This window comes from Panthera onca, chromosome A2 (assembly GCF_046562875.1).
Source record: "Panthera onca isolate mPanOnc1 chromosome A2, mPanOnc1 haplotype 2, whole genome shotgun sequence".
Taxonomy (NCBI): Eukaryota; Metazoa; Chordata; class Mammalia; order Carnivora; family Felidae; genus Panthera; species Panthera onca.
The window spans coordinates 135,549,938-135,562,678 of NC_138340.1; the positions used below are offsets into that span (position 1 = coordinate 135,549,938).

A 12,741-nucleotide genomic window follows, 5' to 3' on the forward strand; every position below is an offset into this window, starting at 1 on the left:
CACCCAATGTTATGTTAATTTCATTTGCACAACGTAATGATTCGTTACATTATGCTATGCTCTACATTATGCTATGCTCACAAACATTGCTACTTATCTGTCACCATACAATGGTATTACACTACCATTGACTATGTTTCTTATGCTATACCTTTCATTCACGTGACTTATTCCATAACTGGAAGCCTGTACCTCCTACTTCCCTTCACCCATTTTGCCCATCCCTCCCAATCCCCTTCCCTCTGGCAAACATCAGTTTGTTCTCTGTATTTATTGGTCTGTTTTTGCTTTCTGTTCATTTGTTCTTTCCTTTAGTTTTTTAGATTTCACATATAAGTCAACAAAGTATCTTGTACATAGTGGATATTCAGTAATTTATTGAATAAATGAACCATTCATTTTTACCAATCTCTGGCATAGACATTTTTCCAGAGCTTGTCCAGGAAAATCTTGGCTTAGATTTTGCCTTACTAACCCCATAGACCAAAGGTCCCTATTTAGTTGACATTAGAATTTTGGAGAATGGACCTAGACTTACTTAGGATTTATTATGAGGAAAAATTATTGAGTGGGATAGATTTTTGAAAGAAATACATAGGAATGTTAATTTATTCAGTGCTGGTCAGCTTCCCATCCCCCTACCCCCACTCAACTTATTATAAATCCCAGTTTTTAGAAGCAATATTTTAATATATAACAGTTTTAATAAACTTACATAATTGAATATATCTGGTTATCCATGTTAAAGATATATAATACTTATATTATTATTTATATTATATTTATTATAGTAATACAATACTAATGTTGATGTTAATATTTGCCGATATAAATATAAAATATAATAATTATATTAGATAAACATATAAAATTATATATAATTTTTATATTTTCATATAAATTTATCAAGTATATGTAATATATATTTATCAATACTTGGTATCTTGAGAGATATGACATTAAATGAAACCATCACTGAATATGAATATTTATACATATAAATATATCTTAATATATTTATATATAATGTATATATACAATATATAATATATTATATTATTATATATAAATACCAAAATGTTGATAAAACTTCACAGACATTTGTATTTTATTTTAAATGTAAACAAAAGCAGGAGCTAATAGCTTATTCTCCACATCTGCTGCTCAGTTATTATTAAGACCAAGCTAAAATTGAGTACCAAGGTAAGGTCAGGACGGATGACAGAAATTGTGTTGTGTCAGGGATTGTCAGTAAGGCCACAGAACTGCTGTGCAGATAGAGGATGGAGCAAAGCCTTGAAATGGAACTGTGCCTGTGTGGTTCACAGAACAGCAAGGAAGTCAGTGGGGTTAGCACAGAATCAGCCAGAGGGTAGAGCTGTCAGAGGAGTAATGTGGGCTAGACCATTATTTGGGCTATTGTAAAAGAGTCTCAAGGACCTTACAAAGGAGCTTGTAAACAGTAAGGCCTTTTTTTTTTTTTTTTTTTTTTCTGAGGAAATGAGAGGCCATTGGAGGGTTTTAAGCAGAAAAGTGACATGATTTGTCTTAGTTTTGATGAGGCTACTTTGAAAATAGTTGTAAAGAGATAAGGGCAGAAGTAAGGAAATGAGTTAGGAGGCTATTGTGCAAACTGGGCAGAAGATGATACTGGCTTAACCCAGGTAGTGAAGGAAATAGTCAAATTCGGGACTTTCTTTCTTTTTCTTTCCTTTTTGCTTTTCTTTTTTCTTTTCTTTTCTTTTCTTTTCCTTTCTTTTCTTTCCTTTTCTTTCTTGTGCTGCGTGCATGCATGGGCATGCATGAGAGCAGTGGAGGGCAAGAGGGAGAGGGAGAGAGAGAATCTTAAGCAGGCTCCATGCTCAGCAACATGAGGCTCAATCTCACAACCATGGGATCATGACCTGAGCAGAAATTAAGAGTCTACGCTCAACTGACTGAGCCATCCAGGCACCCCTCAGGACATATCTCTAAGAAAGATACCACATAATTAGATTGAAAGTGGTGTATGCAAAAAAAGGGGGAGTCAAGGATGAGTCCAAGGTTTTTGGACTGAGTAAATGGAAGCATGAAGGTACCATTACCTGAGGAGATTATGGAAGAGACTGATTTGGGGTGGAGCTTGGTTTTAGAACATTAAGGTTAAAATGCATATTTGACATCTAAATTGAGATGTTAGTTGGTTATACAGGTTTGATTTCCGGGGAATGGGGCTGGCAGTGTAAAAACTTGAGGCCAGATGAGATTCCAAAGGAGAGAGTATGGATAGGCAGGGAAAGGGGCCAAGGTGTGAGCCCAAAGGCATTCCAACTTCTAGTGGTTGGGAAGTATTTTGTTACAGTGGTTATAGTTATAATAACTTTACATTAAATCTTTGGGGTTTTCTTTCTCTTATTCCCCTATGTGAGCTCGGATAAAATCAATGTTTTTCTGTCCTCTGCTGCCTCCCTTTTTTCTACTCAATTTTAGACCGTAGTATTACCTTTCTTAATGTTTTATCTTTGTGTTGTTAAATATGCTTATGCTTCTGTTAGCTGATATGTTACGTTTAAATCATATCTTTGACTTGTAGCTTTTCTTTGTAAACAATCAGTGAATTTCCTTTATACCCTGTTTCCTTTGTTTTGTTTGGGCTTTACTTATAACTTTTCTTATTGTCAGGGAATATAACATACTTTAATTCTCTTTCTCAACTCTAATTTCCACGTTAGTTTAAATTTTATTTCACAGTCTTTTTTCATGTAAAGTCTTTGCTCATTGATAGTCCTTTTGGTGAAGCTTCTTCAGTCATCCCTTGTATGATTTTATACTAGTTTCTCTAATAAGGGCTCATGAGAACAATATTATCTGACTATATCTCTTTTTAACTGATCTCTTCTTTGTTAGATGAAGATAATATTGAATCTACCTTGTTGGGTTTTTGTGAGGATTAAGTGAATGAATACAGTTAAATCACATAGGACAGCACCCAGCATAGACTGAGTACTCAACAAAGGTTAGCTGGTGATAATCTTTCCCTGACCTCCTCTAAACCCACCCCAACAATCTGATTAGGTGCTCTATCTCTGTGAACCTCTACCAAAGCACTTAGCACACTCTATTGTCATTGTTTCTTTTATTCCCCTTTGTATCTTGTGTGCATAGCAGCAAATCCAGAACAGGAAGTGCTTAATAAATTTTGAATCAAATGAATTAATGTAGAATCCTTTAAAATCAGAATAGATACCTTTGCTTAGGATGACAGTTGGAGGCAAGTATATTCTGAGAGTGATTTGATAAATGATTTTACTAATAACAATGGTTTTATTTCCAGACTTCACTTCTAATGATGATTATGGGAGAACTGGAGCCTTCAGAGGGTAAAATTAAGCACAGTGGAAGAATTTCATTCTGCTCTCAGTTTTCCTGGATCATGCCTGGCACCATTAAAGAAAACATCATCTTTGGTGTTTCCTATGATGAGTATAGATATAAGAGTGTCATCAAAGCATGCCAACTAGAAGAGGTAAGTAATTATTTGACATATTTCTGATTTATGAATGTGACACTTTTAGTCTACCTAAATGATATAATTAGTCCTCTATTCAATCAGTCTGTCTACATATATTAATCAAGTTTCCACTATGGACAAACTACTCTGAGTTAAATCAGTTAATAAAATATATGACCCCTGCTTTAAGAAACTTGCAAAATCATAGAGAAAGTACAATTTTATTTTTTAAATTATGGGCTGATTTGGGAAAAATAATAATAATAATAAAAATTATTTATGAAATGGAGAGAATTTTATTGACTCATTAGTGAGACAAATGTCCTCAATGGGCATTTATATGGCATGCATTTTTTAAAATATACTTCACAATTACATGAGAGTATTTTATTAATAATAAATAATAATTTTAATAACTACCACACCCTAATGGAATGAGCATTAACCTGCCAGTAGAGAATCAGAGATAAAATTGTGATTACATTTTATCCTTTGGCCTTCAACATGTAGCCATATGACCTATAGTGACTGTAATTCTCTGAAACAGAGACAAAATGAAGATAATGCTGTTGACTCATTTTATAATATTGGGGAATGGGTTAATTGCCTGAAAATATGTGAAGCATTCCAAGTGGCCAGTGTGTGCATCTTGTGCTATTCAATGCATAAATTATATGGTGGAGGGTTCAATAATTACCGATATAAATATTAAGGCAGAGAATACATCATTATGAGGTTTATCAATAGTATTGCCTGAATAGAAATCTTGATTCAAAATCATTATCTTTGATAGATGGCATTTGACACTAGTGGATTCCTTTAAGTCACCTTTTATGAAAAAAAAATTTCAGTAAGAATAAAATGAAACTTAAAGTACAGAGAAAAGAAAAAGGCTAATGTTGGTTAGATAGAAACTGCAATTGTTACAAAAGAAGGATGCATGCTTGTACAAATGGCTCTCCATGTATATACTGACTCATTCCAGAGTAGTTTTTTAGAGCTCCATTCTCTTATTTTCTATACATGAAAGCATAATAAAAATAAAAACTATTGTGGAAAAGTATTGAATTTGTTTTGAAGAGGATACTCTTCGTTCCTCAAAAGCCCTTCTTCCAAGAATAGTATTTCACAAACGGGATGTTGAAACTCTCCGTAGATTTGTTATGAAAAAAATATTTGAGTGTTCTTAGAGACCACAGATACTTGTCTAGGTGGGGACTGGGATGTAGGAGTGGTAGTGTCTTGCAAGATAAATCATAGGCTTTATTTATTAGTTGCAAGGTGTTGGAAGGTTTCTGGTAGGCTTTATTTTTTGCTTTGAATATGCCTTTTCTCATAGAAATAATTTTATAGAGGCACTCAGATCTTGATCTCAGGGTTGTGAGGTCAGGCCCCATGTTGGGGTCCATGCTGGGCATGGAAAATAAAAGATAATTTTATAAATGGTGATTTTCACCTTGATTCTACGAAGGTGAAAGTATATTTTACCCAAATTTACCATAGCTATATTAATAATAATAAATTCAAAGCTGTGGATCCCTCATTCATGAAATGAGCATTTGCTAACTCATGAATACTGTGCTGGGTATGGGAAAATACAGTCCATTTTCTAAAGAGTTCATGTTATAGTGATCTGAGCTTTAGTGAAGTATGGTATCTGAATTATATCTCAATAAAGTTGTTGAAAATAATGAAAGAAAGAGGATAAGAGTAAGGACAACGTTTTCTTTTTCTGATTCTATGACCAACCTCAAAATTAATTTTAAAGTGTAGAAGGCAGTGTTTTTTAGTATATTCATAGAGTTGCATACCCATCGCCACATCTTCAATTCCTCTAAAAGAAATGTCATTAGCAATCAGTGTCCATGTCTTCATACCTATCCATTCCCCACACCCAGCTCTAAACAACCACTGATTTACCTTCTGTCTCTAAAATTTTCCTGTTCTGGATATTTCACATAAATGCAATCATACAATATATGGCCTTTTGTACCCAAGTAAAATTTTAAACTAGAAGAAGTTAATTAAGTCTTTATTTTTAAAACATTTGAGACTTGCTATATTTTATAAAAATATGAATAGAACAAGATCCTTATACTTCAGAGATTCATGGACCAGTAGGGGAAAGAAATGTATCGGTAAAGAATGAATTGATGCTCTAATGGAAAATGAAAGAGCTATTTCTGTGGGAGTGAAAAGAGGGAGCCTTGAAATCGATCTGGGTCTGTCAGATGTGAGGAATAACCTCCAGAGGAGGTTTCTTTCAAGGCTAATGTCCTCCAGTGGAATGATTCACTATGGAATTCTAATGGTGACAAGAGTGAAACTTACAGCCTTGGAGGAATTTGTTTTTGATTAAGAACGTTAGAACTGCCAATAAAGTAGAGAGAAGGTTAGGCTGGTGTGAAGAAGTGGGGGATTGATGAATAAATGGTCACTGGATTATTGAGAAAATTAAATGGGATAAATATAAGGTATATAACAAGGCATCTGCTGTAAATTACCCCTTCAGTAAATATTAGATCATTTCTACTTCCTTTTGAGATGGAGAATACTGCCACAGAGTATGATATAAAATAAATGTGTCTGAGAGTTCTTGTGAGTAAGTGACTACTATGGAAACAAGATGGAACTTGGTTTAATTAAGACGGGGAAATGTTTTGGCCATAAAAAGTCATCAATGTGAATTTTGATGGTGACAAAGTGTTTATAAGAAAAAATTTAAGAAGTGGTTATCTGTAAATATGGTAGTTTTTCTTCATGACCCAATCAACAAAAGTTGGTATTTCTATGGAAGAAAACAGATGGCATTGGACAGTCTGGAGTCCAGGTCACATTGGTTCCATACTCCAGAAGTGGCAATGGGATTGGGAGGTGAATCCAGTTTCTAAATGCCTTTCATACCCCAACACATTACTTACGTGATGACTCTGTACCAGACAATGTTCACTGTGGTGGGGTCTGAGTGGGTACAAAATAAAACCTTTATTATCCCTTCCTGCAAATAACTAATGGGCTAGTTGGGGGGAAGCATACATAAAGAGATGCTTTCACTTTACTATAGCAAGTCTTGTAATAAAGGTATTCTTAAGGCAGTGCGGAAGCCCAGTTGAGGGCTTTTAGCTTGCCTCAGCATTTGGTAGAAACTTTCTCTACAAAGAAAGATGGATGAGTAAAAATGGGAAAGGCATTCCAGACAAAAGAAACTGAGCAGGAACACAGGATATGAAACCAATTGGGTAGTGCAAAGAACCACAAGCATCTTGATAGAGCCAGAGTGTGACTGGGGGGACACTGAGCGGGGAGGAATGGCGCTGGAGGACCATGTCCTTGGGACCTTATAACCAGTGTCAGGAATTTGGTCTTGAAGAGCTTTAATCAAGGGAAGGATGCAGTCAGTTTTGCATTTTATATATCACTTTGGCTGTACTATGAGAAACAGAATTAAGGTGGATGCATTTTGAAACTTTGTGGGGTAGCAGAAAGAATATATATTTTGAAATCTGACAGAGTTGGATTACTAAAGAAAGGTACTTAATCCTATTATACACTCAGTTTTGTCCTCTTTAACATGGAGATAATATTACCTATTTTGTAGTTTTGTAGATTTTTCTGATGCATAGAGAATACTTAGTAAAATAACTAGTGGTGGTAGTAACTGTAGTAGTAGTAGCAGCAGCAGTTGCTATTCTGACTAGAAGAAGGGAGACTAATAGGAAGCTGTTTCAGTAATTCCGATAATGGTTATTATAGACAAGAAGAAACAGAAGTTAAGCAGAAGAATTGTGAGGAGATCGGGAATACCATATTTATGTACTATTTCCATCCACAGGAAGGTCATCAGGGAAAAATGGGCTTTCAGGGAAGACTGAGGGAAAAACCCTGAGGAAATGAGAAGAAGAGAGAAATTGGCTTAGGATTAAGGATTCCCCTGCACAACAGGAATTGGGAAGGGGGACACATAGGAATCCTATGTGTTTAGGAAGGAAGGATGCAGAGGTGAAATTACATAGAACTGAGACATCTGAACAAGGCAGAAAGATCGCAAGTCTTACTAACAATATTTCTAGTGGAGGACACCACTAAGGGGGCTTGAATAAGTAATTGTTGATGATGATGATGAGCATTTTGCTTTCTTAATGTACAATTCACTCTTCTTCCTCTTTGTTTTATTTATTTTTTTATTATTTTTAAAGTTTATTTATTTATTTTTGAGAGAGAGAGAGAGAGGAAGACAAAGAGAATCCCAAGCAGACTGTGCACTGTCAACATGGAACCCCATGTGGGCTCGAACCCCGCAACCGTGAGATCATGACCTGAGCTGAGGTCAAGAGTTGGACAGGCAACTGACTGAGCCACTGAGGCGCTCCTTCCTTTTTGTTTTAAATTGTCAAAACACTTAGCTTTTCATTTCTAGTAATCTCTGAATCCTGACTCCCTGTCCTTTCCTGTCCTGCTGACTTTTGCAACTAGTGCTTCCTAGTCATCTTATTATAGGCAAAAATATCCAGCATCCTAAATTCTTTGTTCTTGAAACTGGAAAATGTAGCGGGTACAATGAGCATATTAGTGTGGTAGTGGGTACTCTTCTCATTGCTGAGTAGTCCCTGTATGCTGTTATCTATCCAACTACGTGCAACTACGTGATGAATTGCTTGAGAGCAGTGATTCTAAAAAGTTTATGTTCGTGTACTCCACCTAGGACTTCGATAGGCAGAATGGTAAATTCTTATTAGGTGACTATTTCAGAAATACTTTGGAGTAGGCATGCCAGTTACAAGAATTTTCCTCGGAACGTGTTCTCCCCTGAGCCTCACAGTCTCAGGGCTGGAATCATGACACCAGCATACTATTGCTGGAGTAACAAAAAAAAGTAATTGGAAGTTCTAGATGGTCTTACTCAGAATCAAAAGTTTCCTCTATTTTCAGTACTAAAGAGTTTCCAACTTTTGTACTTTTGTTGTCATTGTTAAACAAGTATTCCTCACCTTTTTTAAAAAAAGGCCAGTGAGAGTCTGCCAAAATGAAGTTTTTATTTTTTAAGTGTGGAGGAATTTGGAGCATAAGAACATGAAATACCTACAGAATCCCTGAGGGTTAAGCAGCTGGTGCCAGCAAAAGAAACCCTTGATGTATTCTCTATGTGGCCCCATCACCAAATACAAACATTCATGATTCAATATGTTTTCGTTTTGACTGCCAGCGTTGATCTGTTTCTTAATGTGCTCCAGCTAGACTTGGAAACTGGAGATGAGAACGGAATATTTTCTTCCTCATTTTTGTGTTTTTGTTCAGCTCTAGTATCTACAAAGCACTTGCGTATGTGGTGATGCTTATGGTCATAGGAGTAGGCTGCTAGGTGTAAATCTGTGTGGATAGGAAAAAGTACGCACAACATATTTCACATAGTTTTCTGATTTCAGTTTGTTGAAAACTATTCACTCTGAGGGATAGCTTAAAGACTTTATCGCAGGGAAGGGCACGGAGACAGCTCTGGGCTGATAGAATAACTGGTAATATGCAGACACGAGTGAACAAGTCAGGTGCAGTCACGATCAGTTCTGCTTTGGGAACATGTCCATGTATGGGTTTACAGTTTCTACTCTGGAGCCAGATTATAATATAGTGGATTCCTAGGCAAATTTATAGTTATTTTTAATTTTTATTATTTTTTTAATGTTTATTTATTTTTGAGAGAGAGAGAGAGAGACAGAGTGCGAGAGGGGGAAAGGCAGAGAAAGAAGGAGACTTAGAATCCAAAGCAAGCTCCAGGCTCTGAGCTGTCAGCACAGAGCCCTACATGGGGCTTGAACTTAGGAACCCTGAGATCACGACCCCAGCCGAAGTCGGATGCTTAACCAACTGAGCCACCCAGCCGCCCCTATAGTTATTTTTAAATACCATTTTATATTTTGGTGCCCATTAACTTATCCTCCCATTTTTTTTTTCCATGTTGCCAGACTACCTTTAGAGTTCTAAATATTTGTACACTTTTGTAACCAGCACTGGAGATTCTGCTAGCTTAAAAAGAGGAATCAGTGTAATTGGGCCCTCATTAATTTACTTATCCCTTAAGGAGATTGTAACTCTGTTTTGTTACTAAAAGAGGTCAGACTTCACTGTTCTCTTGTCTTTTTTTTTTTTTTTTTTCCAGGATACTGCTTTTTTTTTATACACTTCACCAAAACCTTATCCTACCACAGAACCCCATAGCAGACAGCAAGAGAATTCTAGGCAGGCTGGTGTTTGGGTAAATGGGTAGTTGGACTGATTTTATTCAGTGACTCACTCTCTTGTAAAAGTACCTGGGTTTGGCTTTTATGATAGTGCGTGGTGGGAGGTGGGGCGTGGGATATGAGAAGAGGTCAGGGACTTAGGATATGTAATCGGTTTCCACAAAGTTGTTGAGATCCTTTTGCAACCACAAAATGGTCTTCATTAAGTATTTGTCTTGGCAGCCATTACATATGCATTGTAAAAAAAATATTTACTATGTAGGTTGCAGAATTAAAGTCTGTTTGTGTTTTCTCTACCACTGCTGCTTGGCAGTTTTCATCTTTAAGTCACTGGAAAAAAATAAATTGGGAGAAAATTTGGCAAGAAGTTACTAAAAGAAAAAAATAACTTGGGAGGGAAATTGGCAAGAAGTATGAAAAACTTGGGAGGGAAGTAAGCAAAGAAATGAGTTAGTGACTGGTCTGGAATATAAATTCCATCATACAGATACCATAAGTCTAATTAAATTTGAATTTTACCTCTGGATCTCCAGATCTGGCCAAAACTAACTTATATGAATAGAAGTTTAACCTTGGGATGGTCATTCCACCACTACAGGAGAATTCAGGAATATTCAGTTGGGAGATCTGTACATAAAAAGGAGCTATAGGAATTAACAATTGCATTCAGTAGCAGCCAAGACTTAGTGGAGATGTAAAACAGATATTTGAAGCACATTGAACTATGTCCCCTAAACCAGAATAAACCACACTTAGTGACTGTACCTTGAACCACCTGCAATTTTCTCCTAATAAGTAATTAAGTCTGAAAGCACTGCCATTTATTTACTGTAATATGAAGCAAGTACATTTATTTTATAAAACTATTGAACCAGAACCAAACAGAAATGTCATAGCGTCTCCTGAACTGAACTGTTATTTCACTTCATTTGAGCCCTGGAACTTAAACACACACTAGGGGTGCCTGGGTGGCTCAGTCAGTTCAGCATCCGACTCAGGTCATGATCTCACAGTTCGTGGGTTTGAGCCCCACGTCAGGCTCTGTGTTGACAGCTTGGAGCCTGGAACCTGCTTGGGATTCTGTGTCTCCCTCTCTCTCTCTGCCCCTCCCCTGTTCGTGCTCTGTCTCTCTCTCTCTCTCAAAAATGAATAAACATTAATAAATAAATAAATATAAATGCACTAGCTAACATCTGTTGAGAGAGCACATGTCAGTACTGCTATGCTAAATGTTTGCACACATTGGTCCATCAAATTCTCACTTTAATCATCTAGTGACAACTTTGCTTAGAGTTTGCAGTCGAAGCGAAATTGTGCTGAATTCTAAAAGCATGAACTATTTTTTAGGTATTAAAATTACAATTTTGGAATTAATTATTAGCTTGACATCTCTAAAACCAAAATAGCCCTAAGACTGCTTGTCTTAGTAAGATTTGGGCAAGTCAATAGAACAGTATTATAAACATGTAATTTTAATTGTCTGGGACCAGGCTATCTCATGAATATATATGAAATTAAGATATTTAAGCTATGTTTTCATATTTAAAAAAATCACTGAGCTTTCCAAAGGTCAAAGCCATGCTATATCATTATATATATATGTCTAAGGTTTCATCCCTCTTGAAGAACTGGAATTCTGAGCTCTGTACTCTTGGAATTTCCCTTTTTGTAGCAAGGGCTAATAAGTCAAGATCAAGGGAAGATTTTACACTTATGTTTTAATAGAACCTTAGAACCCTGTAATGTTCATAAAGGTCTTTGCAGGAAGGTAAATTTAGTTTTTCTAAAAATGCTGAGTATAAGTGTTCTCTTGACAAAACGGACCCTAGAAATGGCAATTGTATTACCATCATCAATGTCTTTCAGAACCAAGTCTATAATAATTTTTATTCAGAGGTTTAGTTAGTCTTGATTTAAATTAAATAAATTAAAAAGTTGATTTAAACAAATATTTGAGTTCCTACTGTGGACACAGTAGTACATTAGGCACTCGGGATGCTGTCTGCAAGTGTAGCAAGGGTCCCTGTCTGCCATTAGTTTTGACTTACAGGCATTTGAGGGAAAAGAAACATGTGTATATACATTCACTCATTTAGTAAATATTTGTAAGTATGCCAAACTCTGGAAATTATTTTTTAAAGTTTATTTATATTTTGAGAGAGAGAGAAAGTGCAAGTAGGGGTGGGGCAGAGAGAGAGAGAGAGAGAGAGAGAGAGAGAGGGAGAGAATCCCAAGCAGGCTCGATGCTCATCACAGAGCCTGACATGGGACTCCATCTCCTGAGCATGAGATCATGACTTGAGCCAAAATCAAGAGTTGGTGGCTTAACCAACTGAGGCACCCAGGCACCCCCAAACTCTGGGAATTATTAGTAAACAAGACACAGTCCTTGTCCTCAAGGGGCTTTTATTCTAGTGGAGATAACCAAGTAAAAACAAGAGCAGTTTGATCAGTTCTATGATAATGATTAATATAGGGTCCTTAAATGAGTACAGAGAAGAAGCATTGAAACTGATCTTAGAAGTGCAGGTGAGGCTTCCATGGAGGAAGTGATGTTTCACATGAGAGATGATGGATGAGTAGGAGCATTTCAGTAAAGAAGGACAGGGAAAACATTCCAGGAAGAGAACATAATGTACATGGCCTGGAGCCCAGAGGGAACACTGTATATTCGAGGAGCTATAGTCAGCTCTATGTGGTTGGAATGCATAATGAAATGGGCCTGGAGCCAGGAGACAGCATTACATTTTTGCAAGAGCTCTAGACAAGACAGCAAGACTGGGTCTGGAAAGAGAAGGGTATATAGTGATAGCTGAACTGGGAGAGTACAGTCAGATCATAGTTTCTGTTCTTCCGTTTGCCAGCAATTAAAAAAAAAGCCAAAAGAGGCAGAAAGACAAAGGCATCCATTTAATTTTTGTATTTCGTATAAGTAAATCCAATTGGTGAAATCCAATTCTCATACAGCATTCTAGCTGTAGAGGAGTCGGAGAAACATGGTAATTAGTGGGAGCA

General features: G+C 36.5%; 1 protein-coding gene across 2 annotated transcripts in view; it reads left to right on the top strand.

The window, feature by feature from the left end:
• CFTR (CF transmembrane conductance regulator) overlaps positions 1–12,741 on the top strand; it is a 183,524-nt gene that overhangs the window by 69,423 nt on the left and 101,360 nt on the right. For both annotated transcript variants that reach the window (XM_060632964.3, XM_060632965.3), the window contains one exon: positions 3,314–3,505. In XM_060632964.3, the coding sequence (XP_060488947.2) occupies positions 3,314–3,505 (192 nt within the window). The remainder of the gene's footprint in view (positions 1–3,313; positions 3,506–12,741) is intronic.